The sequence below is a fragment of the Macaca nemestrina genome, chromosome 8 (genome assembly GCF_043159975.1).
Source record: "Macaca nemestrina isolate mMacNem1 chromosome 8, mMacNem.hap1, whole genome shotgun sequence".
NCBI classification, from domain to species: domain Eukaryota; kingdom Metazoa; phylum Chordata; class Mammalia; order Primates; family Cercopithecidae; genus Macaca; species Macaca nemestrina.
The window spans coordinates 25,185,520-25,207,929 of NC_092132.1; the positions used below are offsets into that span (position 1 = coordinate 25,185,520).

The 22,410-nt window shown below is 37.1% G+C and overlaps 1 protein-coding gene across 4 annotated transcripts in view; it reads right to left on the bottom strand.

Annotated features, from left to right (window-relative positions):
* LOC105468521 (collagen type XIV alpha 1 chain) overlaps window positions 1-22,410 on the bottom strand; it is a 250,678-nt gene that overhangs the window by 191,525 nt on the left and 36,743 nt on the right. For all 4 annotated transcript variants that reach the window (XM_011718738.2, XM_071067877.1, XM_071067879.1 and 1 more), the window contains exons 4-5: window positions 20,937-21,080; window positions 14,938-15,024 (exon numbers count right to left, since the gene is read on the bottom strand). In XM_011718738.2, the coding sequence (XP_011717040.2) occupies window positions 14,938-15,024; window positions 20,937-21,080 (231 nt within the window). The remainder of the gene's footprint in view (window positions 1-14,937; window positions 15,025-20,936; window positions 21,081-22,410) is intronic.

A 22,410-nucleotide genomic window follows, 5' to 3' on the forward strand; every position in this document is an offset into this window, starting at 1 on the left:
CAAGGAAAAAAAAAAAAAAGAAGAAGAAGAAGAAAAAAAAAATTAATTTGCTTTAAAGTTTTATTGGTACAGTTGCCTAGTTATTTCCTGATTTCCTGAAGTGAATATTGACCCAAGAAGAAGAAAAAAGAAGAAGAAAAATTTTAAAAAAATAAGTTTGCTTTAAAGTTTTATTGGTACAGTTGCCTAGTTATTTCCTGATTTCCTGAAGTGAATATTGACCCAAGAAAAAAAAAAAGAAGAAGAAGAAGGAAAAGAAGAAAAATTAAAAAAAATTAAGTTTGCTTTAAAGTTTTATTGGTACAGTTGCCTAGTTATTTCCTGATTTCCTGAAGTGAATATTGATCCAACAGAGGCTATTTTAGCTGATCACTTCTATTTTAAAATGAAATTTGCTCAACTTCAGGAGCCAGTGTATTATATTCCCATTTATTTTCAGCTCTGTATATAATACTACATGATCTGGCTGTATGTTTACTTTGGTCTTTTAAGGTGATTTTCACAAAACTCAACTCAATTATCCTGCTTACTCCAATCCATTAATAATGAACTGATCCTGACATTTTGCAATTTCTGAAGTCACAACATCTGCTTAATTTGACAACAGTCATCCCTGCAGGTACAGAGACAAGATACTCAGTAGAAAATTCTTAGACAAGGAGGAAGTTACAAGTCAGAGAAGCCCAAGCATTCCTATGGGAGACTCACTCTGCCAAAATCAATAGCAGTCCTCATAGCTATAAGGTATCCAATTGTTTTAAAAATGATATGTTACAAGTTCTTTTAAGAATTAAGACATTTGAAAACTTATTTCAGACAGAGTTAAGAATTCTTACCACTGGAGAACAAGTTGAGAATAATAAACTTTGCTGGAGGCCAGAGGAAAAGTGTCAAAATTCTTCAAAACTATCTCATCAAGGGCAGTCAGAGAGGAACTAGAGGAAAACTGCAGGTCTAATGCTAGGAGAATTTCATCCAATTGTTGTCAGGAGTGCATAAACAAAAAATTTTTTTGGCGGGGGGCGCGGGGGAGAGTGTCACTCTGTCTCCTAGGCTGGAGTGCAGTGGTGCGATCTCGGCTCACTGCAACCTCCACCTCCCAGATTCAAGCAATTCTCCTGCCCTAGCCTCCCGAGTAGCTAGGACTACAGGTGCATGCCACCGTGCCTGGCTAATTTTTGTATTTTTTTTTTTTGGTCATGTTTCAAAAAGAAAATGTTATGGAATGCTCAGAGAGCAGAAGTGAGGGGAGAAAGGGGCTAAAATTGCAGGACAACCTTTCTGTAATACATGTGTGGCATTAGATCAATGTTTCGCAACCATTTTTAGTTATCACTCCCATAAGGAGTCTTTAGATATTTTTTCCTCATCACCTCCTCATGAAATTTTAAAACCACAGGTATACCATATAGCTGTTTATATATGTATTGTATATTTATACTTAACACATAAAAGAATTAATATTTTCCCCTTTCACTCCCAAAATAAATTTTTGCCCATTCAAGGATATCACTCCCATTGAGACTGCATGTGTTACATCATTGTTTGTAAAAGAAAATTGTTTTTTCCTGAAACGCAGAGCAACTTAAGGCACTATTTTAAAGGTGATCTTAATGGTCAAATTATACTCCATATGGTTGAAACTTTACTTTTTAAAAATACTTCAATTTTTTCATGATGTGGCAGAAACAAGTTCATCTTAATAGTGCACATTTCGGAGATAATCTAAAGAGAATTGTAAAACATTTTAAAGCTCCCCATAGTTGACTTAAATGTGTTTGCCCAATTCCATTCTCAATCCAGATATTTCAGTTAGGGCTAATACCATCCTTGCAGCTCCTGGTGTGGCCAGGCAGATTCTTTCATTTCCTTGTTCACCACAACTGGATCAGAGACGGGCACATGAATCAAGCTGGACCAATCAAAACTGTTCTTGAGATGCTTTCTGAAACTAACATTAAAAAGGCTTCATGGCCCACCATGCAGTGGTTCATGGCTGTAATCCCAGCACTTTGGGAGGCTGAGTCAGGTGAATCACTTCAGGTCAGGAATTAGAGATCAGCCTGGCCACATGGGGAAAACCTGTCTCTACTGAAAATAAAAAAATTAGCTGGACATGGTGGGGCCCATCTGTAGTCCCAGCTACTCAGGAGACTGCAGGAGGAGAATCTGTTGAACTCGGGAGGTGGAGGCTGCAGTGAGCAGAGATCGTGCCACTGCACACCAGCCTGGGAAACAGAGTGAGACCCTGCCTCAAAAAAAAAAAAAAAAAAAAAAAAAAAGGCTTCCTACCACATGAGATTGGGGTTGCTCACTATTATGTAATTCGGGAACCTGGAACTCTGTGGGGGTCTTCATTGCCACTGTAGGAACCCTACCTAGAAATAAAGCCATCTCAGAGGAAGGCAGAGCCAGGAGATGGAGAAGCAAGAGAGAGTAACTGATACTGGATTGAGACCCTAGGTCCAGCCATGCTTCAGTTACATGAGCCAGTACAATTCTTTTTGTACTTAAACTAGTTAGAGTGTGTTTCTACTGAAGCGAAGGATTCCTGACCAATATGCTGCCTAGAATTTTTCAGTAAAGGTAGGTCATAAACTAAGGAGAAATGAAGTATAAAAAAAGAAGAGAAATGAATCGCACATAGACTCTGAGAAATAAAACAGTATTTCAATTAGCTCTACTGAGGACCGATAAATAAATGGTGGGAATTCCAAATTTTATAACGTAAATTGGGTTCTTACATTTCAGTGAAAACATTTTAAAATATGTTACAGACTAGTAGTATTCCCAGTGGAGAGGAATCATGTCTTATCTGCACTGTCATGGTTTCAACTAAGTCAATTAATACCACTTTTTAAAAACAGAGGTTTTGCCTAGGTTTTCTTCTAGGGTTTTTATGGTTTTAGGTGTTATGTTTAAGTCTCTAATCCATCTTGAGTTAATTTTTGTATAAGATGTAAGGAAGGGGCCCAGTTTCAGTTTTCTGCATATGGCTAGCCAGTTTTCTCAACACCATTTATTAAATAGGGAATCCTTTCCCCATCACTTGTTTTTGTCAGGTTTGTCAAAGTTTAGATGGTTGTAGATGTGAGGCGTTATTTATGAGGCCTCGGTTCTGCTCCATTGATCTATATATCTGTTTTCGTACCAGTACCAAGCTGTTTTGGTTACTGTAGACTTGTAGTATAATCTGAAGTCAGGTAGTGTGATGCCTTCAGCTTTGATCATTTTGCTTAGAATTGTCTTGGCTATACAGGCTCTTTTTTGGTTCCATGTGAAATTTAAAGTAGTTTTTTCTAATTCTGTGAAGAAAGTCAGTGGTAGCTTGATGGGGATAGCACTGAATCTATAAATTACTTTGGGCAGTATCGCCATTTTCATGATATTGATTCTTCCTATACATGAGCATAGAATGTTTTTCCATTTGCTTGTGTCCTCTCTTATTTCCTTGAGCAGTGGTTTGTAGTTCTCCTTGAAGAGGTCCTTCACATCCCTTGTAAGTTGGATTCCTAAGTATTTTATTCTCTTTGTAGCAATTGTGAATGAGAGTTCACTCATGATTTGGCTCTCTGTTTGTCCATTATTGGTGTCTAGGAATGCTTGTGATTTTTGCACATTGATTTTGTATCCTGAGACTTTGTTGAATTGGTTATCAGCTTAAGGAGATTTGGGACTGAGACGATGGGGTTTTCTAAATATACAATCATGTCATCTGCAAACAGAGACAATATGACTTCCTCCCTTCCTATTTGAATACCCTTTATTTCTTTCTCTTGCATGATTGCTCTGGCCAGAAATTCCAATACCATTTAGGACATAGGCATGGGCAAAGACTTCATGACTAAAACACCAAAAGCAATGGCAACAAAAGCCAGAATTGACAAGTGGGATCTAATTAAACTAAAGAGCTTTTCCACAACAAAATAAACTATCATCAGAGTGAACAGGCAACCTACAGAATGGGAGAAAAATTTGCAATGCATCCATCTGACAAAGGGCTAATATCCAGAATTTACAAGAAACTTAAATAAATTTACAAAAAAAATCAAAAAGTGGGAGAAGGATATAAACAGACACCTTTCAAAAGAATACATTTATGCAGCCAACAAACATATGAAAAAAAAAGTCTCATCATCATCAGTCATTAGAGAAACTCATATCAAAACCACAATGAGATGTCATCTCATGCCAGTTAGAATGACAATCATTAAAAAGTCAGGAAACAACAGATGCTAGAGAGGATGTGGAGGAACAGCAACACTTTTATACTGTTGGTGAGAGTATAAATTAGTTCAACCATTGTGGAAGACAGTGTGGCCATTCTTCAAGGACCTAGAACTAGAAATACCATTTGACCCAGCAATCCCGTTACTGGGTATATACCCAAGGGATTATAAATCATTCCACTATAAAGACACATGCACACGTATGTTTATTCACAATAGCAAGGACTTGGAACCAACCCAAATTCCTATCAAAGATAGACTGGATAAAGAAAATGTGGCACATATACACCATGGAACACTATGCAGCTGTAAAAAAGAATGAGTTCATGTGCTTTGCAGGGACATGGATGAAGCTGGAAACCATCATTCTCAGCAAACTAACACAGGAACAGAAAATCAAACACCACATGTTCTCACTTATAAGTTGGAGCTGAACAATGAGAACACATAGACACAGGGAGGGGAATATCACACACTGGGGCCTGTCGGGGGATGGGAGGGTTGGGGAGGGAGAGCATTAGGAGAAATACCTAATGTAGATGACGGGTTGATGGGTGCAGCAAACCACCACGGCACCTATGTGTATACCTATGTAACAAAGCTGCACATTCTGTACATGTATCCCAGAACTTAAATTTAAAAAAAAAAACAAACCAAAAAACCCCAGAAGTTTCATTTAGTACTCCAGAGCACTGAAGAACAAATAACTGCATGCACAGTGAGATCTCAATCATTTAGAAATGGGTTCAACAAGTCCTTGTCTTCTTATTTGGCTCTTTTCTTCCTTTTTCTTCCCCTTTGATCTTTGGAAATTTTAGTGTCCTACAGTTTTACCAGCCTGATTATGGTTGTGACTATCTTTTTTGTTTATGCTCTTCAGAACTCTGTATGTTCATGTGGTACCTTTTCTAATCTACCTATTTTCCTTGTCATGGTTTTTCATCTCTTCTTTCAAATATTTCTGACATTAGTAATCATATTGTTATTTATTATATAGCCTTTTTTCTTCTTCTTCTTCTTCTTCTTCTTTTTTTTTTTTTTTTAAGACAAAGTCTTGCTCTGTCACCCAGACTGGAGTGCAGTGGCACGATCTCAGCTCACTGTAACTTCCACCTCCCAGGTTCAAGTGATTCTCCTGCCTCAGCCTCCAGAGTAGCTAGGATCACAGATGTGCACCACCACTGCGGGCTAATTTTTGTATTTCTAGCAGAGGCAAGGTTTCGCCATGTTGGCCAGGCTGGTCTTGAACTCAAGACCTCAAGTGATCCAACCTCCTCAGCCTCCCAAAGTGCTGGGATTATAGGCATGAGTTACTGCACCAGGCCCTTACTATATAGTCTTTATGTAATGATTCCATAATTAAAGTTCATAGATTTCTGAGGCCACCACTTTTGTGTCTTCTGACTCTTACTTATGGCACACAGTTTAGTTCTATGTTTTGAAACTGTGAATTGCGAACTCTCTTTTGGCATTGTTTTATCAGGTCTTGGCTCAAATGTGATTTTGTATTTGCTTCTGCTAGTCATTCCATTGCTTTTACCAACTGAAGCCATTTTTATATTAATTTCCTGAGTGGGCAGGCCTCAGAGAACATGGTAAACATAAATTTGGATACCTAAGCTGTGTGTGGCACAGGCCCAAATTTATGCATTCTCAAGACTCTTCCCTCACTCAGGGCACAGGCATATACAGAGTGGCTTCCTCAGGGACTCCCTGCATGGATAAGGAGCAATTTTCTAGTTCACCCTGATGTTGTTGCTGAAACACCACGTCAAATGTCTAGATAATAATAATTATAATAACAATGAGAATAAGGTAGAGAAAGTGAGAGGAAGAAAAGGAAAGTGAGGAGGAGGAAACTGGGAAACAAGAAGAGGAAGAAGCACTAATGGAGCATACTCTACGATCCAGGTATCCTTCAAATCCCTTAATGCATAAATTCCAGTCCACACTTAACCCCAATGTCCTGTTTATGATTGAACCCAGTTCTTTCCCCTTTAGTCTAGGAGTAGAGTCAGGTTCTTGCCAGCACTAACCTACAGGACCCCTCTAGTTCCCTGTACTTTAGCTACCTTCTAGTGCCTACCTAACGGAAATTAAAACCCTAACAGCCCCATTTTTACCAACTTGAACTCACAGTCCTGGGTTTGCCAGATCTAAGTCCCACAATAGCTAGTGGAAAGGTGTCAACATTTCAAATCAATCTCTTGACTGTGAGCCAAGAACCATAAAAGTATTAATGGGAGGTGAGAGATCCCAGTCAGTGAAAATATACCTCGAAAATAATCATGTGCCCAGGCTACACTCAACCATAATGACTGCATAATTCAGAACTGGCCCTTCTCCCAGAGAAGGCATTGGGCACATGTGTTGAGCCCCTGCTAGACTATGTAAGCTCCATGAGGGTAGAATTCTGCTTCCCATGCTCACCACTTAATCCCCAGAAACTAATTCAGTGCTTGATACTAGGGGATAATTACCAGCTCTTCTATGCATTCATTATTAAATCAATAATATAAACCATTGCCCATGATGATCTTAGCTCTTGCAAAATATACATGTTATTATTAATAGCAAATACTATGCTATTTATATATGTATTTAAACTGTTTTACGCATGTAGTAAATGCTATATATAAAATATGTGGCACTTACTATGTACTAGGCATTTTACACATTTTAACTCAGTCCTCGAAGCTAACTCTTGAGAGTTCTCATGCTTCAGGTAAAAAAAAAAAATCAACTATGGGAGTATAAGAGGTAGAAATGTTCAAAGGTAGGCACGTGTGTATATCTATGTATATTTTTTATGAGTATAGCCTATGCAATTATGAAATAGCAAAATAGAACAGTTGTCCTCAGAAAAGCATTTCATTACTTTTTTAGTGAAGGATTGTGTGCCAACACATTCAAAAATTTTTAAACATCCTAAGACAAAGATAAGCAAACTTTTTCTGAAAAGAGCAAAACAGAAAATGTTTTAGTCTTTGCAGGTCATATGATCTCTCTTGTAACTACTCAACTCTGATATTGTGGGAAGGCAGCCACAGACAATATGTAAAGGAATGAGCATAGCTGTGTTCCAATAAAACCTTATTTTAAAAAATAGACAGAAGACTGAATTTTGCCCATGGGCCATAGTTTGCTGATTTCTGGAAAGAATAATTTAAGCTCATCTCATTTTTCCCCCAGAAAATGAGAGCACTGAGATTCACCCCGACAGTGTAGGGACTACAGTATTTTTAAAAATCCATTAAAAACAAAACAAAGAAGGCTGGTCATCTTAATTTTAAAAATCACTGAAAAAGAAGAAGAGAAAAAAAAAAACCCTATGCTGTTTTTCCTATCAATCTCTTAATCATTTCCAATCAGGTTCTGCATTCTTGTGCAAAACTCCAAAAATGATTAAAGAAAGCTGTTTGGACAATGATGGAGAAATCGCCATTAATGCAAATGTGCCAATATTATGCTCAAAGGCAAATACCACTTTTGTTTGTGAGTTAATTTTGGATTATTAAAGAAACATGTACAGTAGATTGGAAACAAGTTAAGTATTTAACTGCACAGCCACTTCTGTTAAGGATCTTAACTCTGTGCATTTAAACTAAAATTGTAAAATATGTATAATATATCTGATTGTATCTGAGCCACTATCAATGTAGACGCTTATACAAGAAAATCGCAGATTTCAGGGAAAACAAAGAGCAGTATAGTTCAATGTGGATCATGAAAGCACCACGACTTGGAGGAGCGGCTTATGCTAAGGGTTGCATAAACGACCTGGTTGGGGTGGAGGGGGTCATCTTTTATCTCCATTGGGTCACACTAATGCATCCCCCTCCACCTCCTAGGAGCTGTAACTCTGTCCTGGATTGTCACCATTGTTTATAACTTACTTCTTAAGACAATTCTCCCACATAACCAGCGCTCTCACAAAGTCCTCACTGCCCTGGCACACACCTCACAGAAACCCTCACCTGAAAGAGGAAGATACCTATTTTCCACAAACCTCCTGAAAGTTCTTGCCCTACCCCAAGTCCTCATCACTACAATAAACCCTTTGAGACAGCGCCTGCCTGAAAGTGGGCTCAGAAAGAACTCTTCCGTAAACATATGTTCAGACATATCTTCAGTGAGGAAGGAAATGGACTGCTTATGAATCTTCCTTCTCCAAATGTGTATTGGTATTTATTAGAACATGTGCCAATAGTAGCCTCACTCTTCCATTGTCTACTTCTTAGTTTTAATTCGTTTCACTCAATCCTAGGTTTTGGAAAGGAAAGAGGAAGGTGCATCAGGGGAAAGAATACAGCAGTTAAGACACTTTAGAAATACATAGCTATAGCTAATAAATTCTGGAGCCAAACTCTAATCCACAAATGCTTCCATAGATTTCACCTTAAATACTGTTGTCTAAGCATCAAGTGGCCAAAAAAAAAAAAAAATGCCAATCCAAACACGCAAACTTCCTTGTAAAATTCTCCCTTAAAAATATTAACAAATCTGTTTGTTCTTACACAAAGAAACACACAAAAGATAAGACGGAAACTAACACATTTGATTATATAGGAGGGGCAAGTAAAGTTGGTTGGAAGGAATAGCAGACGTGATACTTCTTTTTCAGTGTCATCCTTTTGTAGACTTTTCAACTTCTGGAAATGTGCCAATGTTTTACATACTCACGGATTAACTTAACTGTTCCCTATTAAAATAAATAACAAAATCACAGTGAACAGGGAAGAAAAGAACTAATCCAAGATCCTTTTGAATACAGATATGATATACTCTAGAATAAAAGCAAACATTGAACTCAAGTTAATAGAATTGTTTGTCTTTTTGCAGTATGCACAGATTAGCAGTTCTAAAACTATTTCTATGATTGACCATTTGAGTAGATATATTTAGAATATTGGGAGTCATGTTTCTCACTCTCTTGAAAGGGGAGTTATAAATATTAGAAGAAGGAGGGCTAAAATAAACCCTGTGATATGGGCAAAAGATAGATATAAGATGCAGTAAGATAGATAGATGATAGATAGATAGATAGATAGATAGATAGATAGATAGATAGATAGATAGATGACAGATAATAGAAAGATGATAGATGGATGATAGACAACAGATAGATGATTGATAGATGATAAGTAAATGATAGATAGACAGATGACTGATTGCTAGAGAGCAAGAGAATGAGAGACAGACAGAGAGATAATGGTATGACACTCCAGAAGCAAGAGGCACAGTTAGTACCCACATTTTGGTTGCAAAATACTATTCTCCACAAAAAGAAGCCATGATTCTTGGAAGAAATGGTTCATTTTGGGGCCAGGTAAAAAAAAATACAAGAGCTCAGAATGTAAAGTTTGTGCCAGAAAGTAAGAAATAACTTAAAGAATGATGGGAACATATTTAAAAGACATAAGAGACAGCGTGAAATAGTTCCCACCTAGCAAATCTGGAACAATTTGAGCATCATAATAAACAATGACAGTAATGATTATAACCCACTCAAATAAACTAAGAACCCACCAGTCCATACTCATATGAAAAGAAAAACAAGTGTGGGAGAAGGGAAAAATCTTCTTTACAGTAGAATGCCAAATAATAAATGTAGAATGAAAAATGGAGTTAGAAAAATTACCATTTGAGAAACATCGTAATAGTTACTGACTCAGGCAAGAATTAATAGACGCTAAAGCAAGTAGGTGAAATTTTAATGAGAAACAGAGTATTTACATGTCTCAAAAATATCTCATCATAAGCTACTTACTTACTGCAAGGGAAAATATATATCTGGTAGATTTCACCTTAACCAGAAATTTATCAATCAAGACATTAAGCTGTAATAGTCATGCTGGAATGGGAGACAAAACCTTAATGCATTCAAGGTGGGAAGTTGGACTTGATAGTTCTTATGTAAAGGAGGCACCCTCACAGGGCCATAGCCTTACAAATTGTTGGACTAGAAAAATAACTGCTTTCTAGCAAGGGAGATGACAAGGAAAGGGTTTACATTGGTCTAAGCTCTATATGTGGAGGAAAACTGTCTCTCCTGTGAATTTGTAACCATGGACAAGCCCTGAGTATCTTAAGACAAGAAATTAACATAAAGCGTTTCCAGGTTGGTAGCAACCAAAATGCCCCCTTCTGAAGGAGCTCACCCTTAAGACATGCTGTGAAGAATTTCCACACGAGTCCACAAGCCAAAGTAACACATCATACAAAGAAACCAGCCCCATGAATGAAAGTCAGTATAAACAAGTAACAAGAATTTAACCCTAACCAGGTGTGGTGGCTCATGCCTGTAATCCCAGTACTTTGGGAGATGGAGGCAGGTAGATCACCTGAGGTCACAAGTTTGAGACCAGTCTGGCCAACATGGTGAAACCCCACGTTTACTAAAAATACAAAAATTAGCCGGGCATGGTGGCAGGCACCTGTAATCCCAGCTACTTGGGAGGCTGAGGCAGGAGAATCGTTAGAACCCAGGAGGCAGAGGTGGCAGTGAGCCAAGATTGCACTACTGCACTCCAGACTGGGCAATAGAGAAAGACTCCATCTAAAAAACAAAACAAAACAAACAAACAAACAAACACACACACACACACACACAAATTTAACCCTAAAATGCTTTAATAATAGAATTATTGAATTCAGAATATAAAACAATCATGATTAAAATATCAGAATGATTAACAATTAAAAAGGAACCAAGCACCATAAAAAATTCCTAGCAACCTTGAAAAAGAAGCACATGTAATTTCCAGGAATAAAAGATTTCCCCATTGAAAAGAACAGGCTAAAGAGTAGATTAGAGAGGGGAAGAGATCTAGTGTCCTAAAAGACAGATATAAGGAACCCAAAATATCATTCGTAAAATCAGAGAGGTAGAAAATATTAGTATTAAAAGCATAGATTGTCCAAAGAAACTGTCATAAATCTAATTGAAAGAATATGAATATAAATTATTGAGAAAAATAATATTTAAAGAGTTAAAGGTCAAGAATTTTCCAATCCTGGTGAAAGATATAAATCTGAAATCTGGAAGCACAAAGAAATCTACATCTGGGCTGTCGATAGTGAAGCAGCAGAAGCCCAAAGATAAAAGACAGCAAGCCTGAAACGCATCCAGAGAGAAAAGAGAGGTCACCTACAAAGGAACAACCCTTAGACTGAAAACACACATCTCAACAAAGCAACAGGAGCCAGAAGATAGTAAAATGTCTTTGAAATGATTGGAGACAACTCTCAATCTCGTACCCAGCTAATCTCTCAATAGTGACTACAGAATGAAGATATTTTTGCACGAATAAAGATAAATTTATCACCGCAGATCTTCTATGAAGGAAAGTGGATACATAGAGAAGGTGTGAGATGCAAGATGAAATGGTGAACAAAACAACTTCATGGGCAAATCTGGACAAACACTGATTGTTAAAGAATATCTATAATAACTGTATTCAATAATATATTTGTGAGGCAAAAAATAAGTTAATGTATTTTTCAAAAATGATGTGTAAGACGGGAGAGTAATAGTTGAATATAAAGCATTATTAAATTCTGTATTCTGTATTATAGGGAAATAGTAAAGATATTGGTTAGGATTAGACTATGTTAGCTTTTCCAGGTCAGTAAGGGATAAAATGGATTTAAAGAAAAAAGAAACTTGGTCAATTTTAAGTAAGGTATAATAGGGGGAAAAAAGATAAGAAAAATGTAGGATAATAGCATAAAATAAATAGTAAGTCCAAAATTATCAGTAACATCAACACATTTAAGTAAACTAAAGCTATCAAGTAAAATACAATGATTGTAAGATAATTTTTAATGCAAATTAATCTACTTTACAAATTACTCACCTTGAACTTGAGACACAAAGAGAATGAAAGTTACAGAATAGAGAATCAATGCATTATGTGAGTACTAAATAAAATAAAGGTGATATAGCTATATTAATATTAGATAAAATAGTCCTTGAGGCAAATATTGAATTACTAAGAATAAAAAGAATCATTACAAAATATGAAACAGAAAAATTGACTAGAAAAATACAATAACTCTTATTTTGTTTGTATCTAGCCTTAGGTATTTAAAACAAAATTGCCCGAGTTACAAATAGAAATGGGCAAATACCATCAAGGGAAATTGAAATGCACATTTTTCTCAAGGACACATGGAATGGTTTTAAAAACTGACCACATTTAAGTAATAAAATGCCTCAACAAATTTCAAAGAATATTTCTACACACCCCATTCTCTACCCACAATGCAATAATTAGACATCAATAATAAATAAATGTCTTCTTTTCAAATCTCCAGATGTTTAGAAATTAATAGCATATTTCTAAGTAACTCATGGATTAACGGAGAAAATCTAGTGAAATTTAGAAAATAGTATGAACTACAGCATAACAACACTACATATCAAAACCTATGTGAGACAGCTCAAGTAGTACTTGGATATTTTTAAATGCATATAATAGAAAAGAAAAATTAAAAATTAAGGTGTAAACACTCAACTCAGGATGTTAGAAAAAAGAAAATACAATGAAGTACTGGATATAAAAGCATAAAAAGATATCAAGAGAAGCTATAAAAATATATATATGCAGCAACTAAATAACTTGATTCCAAGGTATATACTCTAGAAAAATTCTACCACATGTACAGGAGACATAAGCAAAGATACTTACAACAAATTAATTATAGCAAAATACTGGTAACATCAAGAGTGGGAGGGCTAAATACATTGGAATATATTTATCCAGTGGCATTCTATTCTACACAGTAAATAAAATGAATAAATTGGCTCTACATAAATCAACATAGATAACTCAAAAAAGTTTAACATTAGATTTAAAAGTTACAAAGGTATACATCCATTATAATAAACTGCATACAAATTTGAACTTTGTATAATTAAATATGTTTTAAGCTTGCAAATATATATGAAGTAGAATGATAAAGACATATTGGAATGTTAAAAACTGACTGCAGCTTAGTGGCAGCCTCCTACAAGAGAGGAAAGGGAATTTATGGGGATAAGTAATGAGTTTTAACTGTATGGTAATAGGTTTATTTTCTTAATCTGGACAAACATGTTTATGACATTATTTTTATACATTTTATATCTAACATATTTAATAAGTTGTAATAAATATAAATATAAACCTGCACATCATTAGAAGAAAAATAGGCAAATGTTTCATGTTAAAATATTAGAAAACCAAGAAATGCATCAAAATTCAGAGTAAAACATTTGTCAAGGATTTTTTTAATTGTATTAAAAATTATCAAAAAGATGAATAAAGTTGCAAGGCAAATTATACACCAAGAGAAAATATTTGCAAAACTACAACAATATGTAGAAAAGGGTTTCATACTCAAAATATTTAGAAAATTTTTATATATTCATTAAAGAAATAAAGACAACACAAAACAAAAATGAACAGGAAAAATTACAGATGACCACTAAAGATATGAAAAAATATTCAGCCTCACTAGTAATCAAAAAGATGTAAATTAAACAAATGATATAAAATTGGGGAATTTTTTCAATATTAGGGATTTCAAATGTTGAAAAGAACATATGAAATAATCCCTGTTACATATTGTTGGCAGAAGTACAAATCACTGAAAAAAATTTAAGTCGATATTGATAGAGCCTGCCATCTATCAATTTGGCAGGCTAAAATTTGCTTATCCTTTAACTTCGCAGTTCCACAGTTAGAAATATGCTGTTACAGCATGTTTGTGATAGTGAAAATTGGACAACATTAAATGCTCATCAAAAGGGGAATAACCAGCAGGGTGCCATGGCTCACACCTCTAATCCCAACACTTTGGGAGGTAGAGACAGGTGAATCACCTGACCGAGACCAGCCTGGACAACATGGCAAAACCCCGTCTCTACTAAAAATACAAAAATCAGTTGGGCATGGTGGCATGCGCCTGTAATACCAGTCACTCAGGAGGCTGAAGCAAGAGAATCATTTGAACCCGGGAGGCGGAGGTTGCAGTGAGCCGAGATCGTGACACTGCATTCCAGCCTGGGTGACAGAGTGAGATCCTGTCTCAAAAAAAAGGGGGTTGGGGGGGACTAATCACTAAATTATAATAGTCTATCCCATAGAATACTATCTGGCTATTAAAAAGAATGAGGTAGACTAACAATAATAACTAACATTATTCAATGGCAGGCAATGTTCTAAGTATTTTACCCATATCAATGCATTTTATCCCAAAGAACTCTATGATCTGAATCCCATTCTCCACATTTTGCAGATAAGGAAATAGAGACATAGACATTTGGATAACTAGTATAAGATCACTCAAAGTGGTAAAGGCAGGCTTTGAATTTAGGCAGGCAAGTGGGAGAGCCCATGCAATTTACACTGGGTGATCCTGCCTCCTATATGAATTGGCATGGATAGGTTTCCAAGTGAAAAGGTATGCACAGAACAAGAACTATGATAGGCTATACATATATGCACCATTCTGAGAAAGGTGCCCTAAAGGTCACCTGCCATGCCAAAGGGTTGAGGGTCATCTTGTGTGGGAAAGGAAGGAAGAGTACAAAGAGGCCACAGGCGATCTTCATATTAGACCTGCACTTCTCAGATGGGGTCAGCAACCACATACATGAGAATTGCCTGTGTAACTAAAACAACCCAACTCCCAACATGAGGTAATCAAAATCGTCTCTGACCTTCTGGTGAAGATGGTCTACTCCCATTTCCTCTGTCCACAACTTTGACTCTGGGCTTTGGATCCTTTCTTTTTTCTAAATCTTTAACTGGAAGAAAAGTAGAGAGACAGCACCGTGTTATATTAAAGTCTAAAAGAAAATGTTCATAGAGTTTTACTAAAACCCTTGAGAGCCCTAAAAGTATTTACAGAAATGAGCTCCATGGTACAAACTCATCCCCAAATATTAGAACTGCTCTTTTTTTTTTTTTTTTTTTCAACTATGTCATGAGAAGACACAGAAACACCTAAGGAACTACTTTGGCTGAGTATGCACTATGGGCAGATGTGTCACAAATATTTAATCCTTCATAACTGCTGTAAAATCAGCATAATTATCCCTAGCTTATACATGAGGGAATGAAGAACCAGAAAGCTAAAACCTATTTCATAAAACCAGTTAAGTGTTGGCATGGGGTTAAAGCTGTATCTTCAAGTCTCTGGACTTAGCCTGTGAGCTTGGTCCCCATTCTAGAAAGATCTTAACCATAAATAGCCTCATTTGGAATTGCTCCATCAGCAAAAAAATAAAAAAAAATAAAAAAAGTGAAGAGCCTTATAATAATTCCTTTTCAAACTTAAAAAAAAGTTTCCCCATTAATAAATGGTGGTTTTTTATGGTTTTAATTAGAAAATGTTCAGGGACCAAAAAATGCCCCATGGCCTTTTAATAAATTCGTATCAACCTACACCATTAGCTTAACTTTCCACTGCATTCTCTCCTTAAAACTGCACAGCTGCTTTTCTGCCAAATAGCACCTTAGGCTGTTTGAAGCAGTCCAAGAGCCTGCCAAATGGCAGCGGTTTCTGCACAAATAAAACACCCCGTGAAAATGCAGAAGTGAGCCAAGGTATTTCGTTTAATTGCTACATTCATTTCATGGAAATCGCCAAATGTACTGGGGGGTAAGCTACATAGGGGAAGCAATGATTTCCTCTGAACCACCCTTGCTGCCTTCTCCAGGACATTGTTCCATTCATCCTGTCTTTATCATCTCCTCCTCCTCTTTCTTTCCACTGTCTTCCATCGCTTTGCTGAAATGGTTTGAGATTTGTCATTTGCCAAGGTCATGTCACTCTATTATTCCTTTTCTTAGAAACCTTCCTTGACTTTCTGCTACCCAGAGATTAAATTCCAGGATTTAAAACACAATTTTAAAACATTTTAAAAATAAAAATATAAGATGCCGTGATCCTGATATGTATACATTTTTATAACAATTTTTTTTAAAACTTCATTCACCGACTTCTCTATAAGCATTGGCACTTTGGAGCACCCCCACCACCACCACCGCACCCCCCCTCCACACACACACACACATACACACTTAAATTCTTTTCTTTCTCAGTTTTTACAATGGCTTTATCCTGGTTTTCTCCTGTTGACCACTCCTTTTCATTCTCATTCTTTGGGCTCTTTCTCTATTACTATTCATGAAACACAATCATATACTAAGAGTGTCTTGTGTCTCTGTACAACCCGCTGTAATTTTACCATCCCACAATTTAAATTCTCACCTTTTCATAAATAATTCCCAAATCTGTATCTTCAATCCCACCCACACATGTGCTGTCACCCCAAATTACTTGCATTTTCTAAAACAAAATATGTCTGCAACTTTAATATGAGAAAGATCGTGCTGAGTGATGCTGGAGGTAGAAACAGTTCTAGGAAAGACTAGTAATAAATTCAGAGGTAGAGACTTGGAGAAACTTCCCTTTTGAGTCAGACTTCCAAAGAAAGGCAGGAATTCGCAGGCAAAGATTGACAAAACACATTTAAAAGAGAAAAAAATTTTCCAACATAGAATGTGGTGAATTCTTACAAATTTCATGTTGCCTCAGCATCCATTTTAAATGTAAGTTGGACTTACTCATACTAGAAACAGGCTCAATCACCCTTGACACAGTTTCTGGTCCTACAACATACCCTAAAGCACTAGTTCCTAAATGTGGTTAATCCAGATTATCCGACTTAAACAACTGCTCCCTGCCCATCTTTCAAAGTGTAGTTCAAACGTCACCTTTCCAGTGGAGTTTCTGCCAGTCTCTATTTGGGAGTTACTCTTACTATTCATTATTCATTAGTCTCCCCTAGATCTATTTCTACCTTCTACTCCCTATGAGAGAGCCGTATACAGCCCACCTGACTGGCGCCACTGGCCTTCATTCTCTGCATGAACTGTGCAGATATGCCACACTGACTGCCTCCCAGTCACAGTGTGACCTCTTAGAACTCATGCCTGCTTGATTTAAATGCCCCAATTAAAACCCTCCTCAAAGAAACCTGAGGATAATGCCCTGGACCCCAATAAAGACCCTGGCTTATGGGTGCCCCCACTTCTTGTGCTCCCTGACCTCCATGGGTGTGGCCTCCAGGCATACCATATAACTCTCAGGACCTGTAAGTAATAAAACTTTTACTTCCATCTCATGTCTCTCCTAATCATTGGAGAGGTGCCCTCCATATTTAAAGGTACTAAATTAAAACACAGAGCAATAAAAAGCAGTCTATAAATAAACAAGAAAAAATAACAGCCATTATGGAAGCTGATCCACTATGTCACATATAAGATGTAAACATGTATGTTGACCAAGGTGCTGTCTTCCTCATGTAGGGGCAAAATCAATTGGAAAACAGATAGTTAACAAGCAAAATGGTATTTCTTACGACAACAATAGCTACCATGCTCTACTATGTGGTGAAGTAAGTTCATCTGCACAGTAATAGGCATATCGTCACCCTCATTTGCAGGTGAAGAAACTGAGGCTGGAAGTGGTTGAACTGCTTGTGGCAAATCTGGAGTCATAACACCTATTAGAGCAGATCTGCCTTTCTGTCTTAGAAATTCAAAGATCATTTCTTATGTTTTACTGTGTATCAAAATATGAACTCATAAAGAATTCAAATCCCTGCACTAAAAGCAAACTTAGAGCCACAAGCTTTATCTTGATCACCACTTTCCTGGATCCAACCACGAAAGTTTTCTAGGAAGAGACTAGGTTTTAGCTCCATCTCACAGAGAGCAGGCATATAACTGAAATGCAAAAGGAGAAAGAAAGCTATCCAAGCAATTTTCATTTTATTCTTACAAACTGCTATTTGGGCAGAACAAATCCCTCTATCCTGCCAATAAAAATAACACAGTTAGCCGACTGCGGTGGCTCACGCCTGTAATCCCAGCACTTTGGGAGGCCGAGGCAGGTGATCACAAGGTCAGGAGATCGAGACCATCTTGGCTAACATGGTGAAACCCTGTCTCTACTAAAAATACAAAAAATTAGCCGGGCGTGGTGGCGGGCACCTGTAGTCCCAGCTACACGGGAGGCTGAGGCAGGAGAATGGCGTGAACCCGGGAGGCAGAGGTTGCAGTGAGTGGAGATCGCGCCACTGCACTCCAGCCTGGGTGACAGAGCGAGACTCCATCTCAAAAAAAATAAAAAATAAAAAATACACGCTTGCATATTATTTATCTAGCTAACCAGTTATACTGTTTCTCTACAGCTATCTTAGCAGAGTTAAGCATGATGGAAACAAATGAATTTCCTTTTAAGCGTTTTGAAGAAGTAGCCTGGGAAGATTTATATGACTCTGTGTTTCTTCCACTTTTCAATCGGTGGAATATTTGAAATAATCAATTGCAAAACCTCAGACTAGAGAAAGATGAGTATTTTCTCCTTATCCCTTTTACTGCTTCTCACAAACTTTAAGTGGAGTTATTTCAGCTACTCATGCAGGAATTTTGGAGGCCAGAAACTAAAGTGCAGTGCCAGTAAAATGAGACAGAAGGCTAATTTATACCAAAAATAACATAAAAAGCTTTTCTAAAGCTCCTGGACAATGTGAATCTCAAAAGAATGTAACATTTACAACACGTGTATGCCCTGCTGACAGGTGAATTTGCCAGATGTCTTTGTTCAGAAGTTTCAAGAGGTAACAAAGTTGTGTGTGCTTTTAATTTTTTCAAAGATTTACAAAATATTGGGTTGGTGCAAAAGTAATTGCAATTTTTCCAATTTAAAGTAATTGCAAAAACTACAACTACTTTTGCACCAGCCTACATGTCTCACAAAACATTACAGAGAAGAGGAAGAGAAAAAAGGGAGGGAAGAGGTGTAAAAAATCTAGATAGAACATTGCTACACACAAAGTTCCAGACCCACCACCACACAGATTTATGGATTCATCTTATCATAGGATTTTAAAAGCTATTGTTTAAAATTTAGGAAAAAAAATCTATTTGAAATGATGTCTACAATTTGCTCAAAAATAATAAGGAAAAGGGTTTGAGGGATAGAAGAAATAAGACTGGCCATGGGCAGCTAATTGCTGAAGCCAGATGACGGCTACTTAGGAGTTCATTAAAATATTCTGATGATTTTTTATTATGCTTTAAATTGTCCTGAATAATAAATTGGGCTTTTAAGAAGAGTTTCTTTTAGCAATGACATAACAGAAAGTTAACTAGGCTAGGCCTCTTCTGTTTGTATTCACAGTACAAAAAAATTTCATCCTTCACGTTTGAAACACCACTTTCAGGAAAAGGGTGTTGCTGTAGTCTCTGGTCATTAGAATATAAGGTCCATATGGGGCAGGGATTTGTCCTGTGCCCAAGTGCCTAGAAAACAGTCTGGCACTTAATAGGCATGTGAAATACATTTGTTCAATGAAAAAAAAAGAAAAGAATGAATGAATGTCTCCCGAGAGACAGAAGAATCAGGGCCTGTGTAGATCTTTATTTTTATTTTACTTTTTGTTTTTGAGACGGAGTTTCACTCTTGTTGCCCAGGCTGCAGTGCAATGGCGCGATCTCGGCTCACCAAGATCAACCTCCACCTTCTGGGTTCAAGCGATTGTCCTGCCTCAGCCTCCTGAGTAGCTGGGATTACAGGCGTGCACCACCACGCCTGGCTAATTTTGTATTTTTAGTAGAGACAGGGTTTCTCCATGTTGGTCAGGCTGGTCTCGGACCCCTGACCTCAGGTGATCCACCTGCCTCAGCCTCCCAAAGTGCTGGGATTACAGGCATGAGCCACCGTGCCCAGCCTGTGTAGACCATTTTTAAACTCAATCTAAAGAAATGTTTCCTAACGAACTCTGTGGACATTGATTGGACCATTGCAGAGCTTTCGCTCCCGCTTAGAATGTCCTTTGCACACCCTGTCATTTCTCCAAATTCCCAATTTACTATTTGAGAACTGGCTCAAACGTGAAGCTTTCCCATGTCTATCCTCTCCACAGCCCGTTACTGGGGCAGAGAGAGTACCTCTCTTCACAGAGTCCTGTATGTACTCTCTCCAATACTTCTCACATTGTATTTATTGACAAACCAGCTTATCATGGAGACTGGCATAGAACGGTCCCTATGTCAACTGATTAACAATTGGAAAGAATTAAATTCCCTGTTGCGTAGGTTGTTTTAGTAGAGGCTCGACTGGCACTTTCTGGGGATCCTATAGGGGAGATGCAGACATTATCCATTCAGACATTCATATTTATGGAGCACCCATTATATGCCAGGCCTATAATATGCAACTGTGATACAATGAGAAATAAAAATCATTGAGTTACAGTCTTTGCAAAACTTGCAGGCTTGTGGGGGGTCACAGAGAAGTAAATAAGCAATTACAATATGGTATTATAGTACCAGAAGGGAAGCTCTAGATGCTAAGAAATCACATAGGAGAGATGTCTGGGTAAGGTTCAGGAGCCAACATTAAAAAGTTCATTGGAAACTAAAGCACGAAGGGTAAGTAGGAAGACAGCAAAATGGGGGAAAAGGAAGGGTAGGAAAGTATTAGAGATCAGAGGAATTTGTTGAAGGTAAGACTGAAGGTCTTCTAGGATCTCTATAAATCTGAAAAATCTAGAATTTTAAGTTGTAGAATATATATCACAGACTCAAATCCAAGGCTGGGACAGAGTCCTGCAGAGGTACTTTCAGAACTGTAAATACATACTTCTGAATTGGCCTTGAACTGGCTTGCTTTCTTTATCTTTATTGTATGCAATAATTTGGACTGTGTAATTCTGGTCTGGCATAAGGCCTTGAATAATTGCTTTAGTTGCAGTGTTCTGGAGATTCAGCTGGTTAGTTTTTCCACCTATAATAAAAGAGAAAAATAAATCAGTTCTAAGAAATAAGGTTCACTGTGAACATTAAGAAACTTTATTAGTTAGCAATAAAGGTGTTAAACAGTGAAGGCATTTTTTGAAATGTGTTTTATTGTATATATTTTAAATTGTATATATTTAGAGTGTATATCATGATTTTTTTACATACATCAAGAGGTGAAGATATTTAAAAATAGATACAATGGTATATATGTGTATTGCACCTAATTATAATATAGTTTCCATCTTTATTTTTAGTTGTACTCTTTTCATATTAGATAACTAACAATTGTCAGAATTAGAGAAAATCAAATTCACGAAAATATTTCATCATAACACTCTACTGCTTTTATATAGTAGGAAAAGCCATAGTACAAGCTTACAAGACAGCAAGCCCTCAGCATCAGATACACTCTTTGAGGAAAGAATTTCACTTAAAAGTGAAGAGAGAGACTAGGTGCAGAGGCTTATGCCTGTAATCCCAGCACTTTAGGAGGCCCAGGTGGGTAGATCACCTGAGGTCAGGGGTTTTATACCATCCTGGCCAACGTGGTGAAACCCTGCCTCTACTAAAAACACAAAAAATTAACCAGCCATGGTGGTGTTGGTCTGTAGTCCCAGCTACTCAGGAGGCTGAGGCAGGAGAATCCCTTGAACCCAGGAGGCAGAGGTTGCACTGAGCCGATATCGCGCCACTGCACTCCAGCCTGGGTGACAGACTGAGACTCCGCCTCAAAAAAAAAAAAAAAAATGTGAAGGGGGAGATATGGGCAGGCCGAAGGTAATTATTGACACTGGAATTTTTTTCTAGGCCTCTCTAAAGTGTGTCAGAGCATCCTTGAAACATGAGCCATTTAATTATCTTAAATCTGACCACAAATGGCTCAGGATGCTGAAGGAACCACTCATTGACCGGCTACTTAAAAGTTGGCTTGGTTCATGAAAAGATTTCAAAATCCCATTACCTCTCCATCAAATTAGACTGACATCTAAGGCTTTCTTGAAAGTGCTGATGATTAAATACTCAACTTTTATGCAGAATTCCAAATTTTACTTTTCTTCTCTAATTTTTGCCTGCAATTACTGTGTCTGAGAAAAGGAAAATTAATTTAAAACTTCTGTCTCTCTAGCAGTACCAGCAAGAGAAGTCTGAAATTTGCTGAATTAGTCAAACATAATACAGATTATAATTTAATCATATGCTAATAAAATTAATATTTTTAATTCTGAAATTTGATGCTGCTATTATCTGCGCTGCCTACTACTGGAGGGCAAAATGGAGTCTTTCTCTTGCCAAAACCCATTTCCTTATATGCGTTT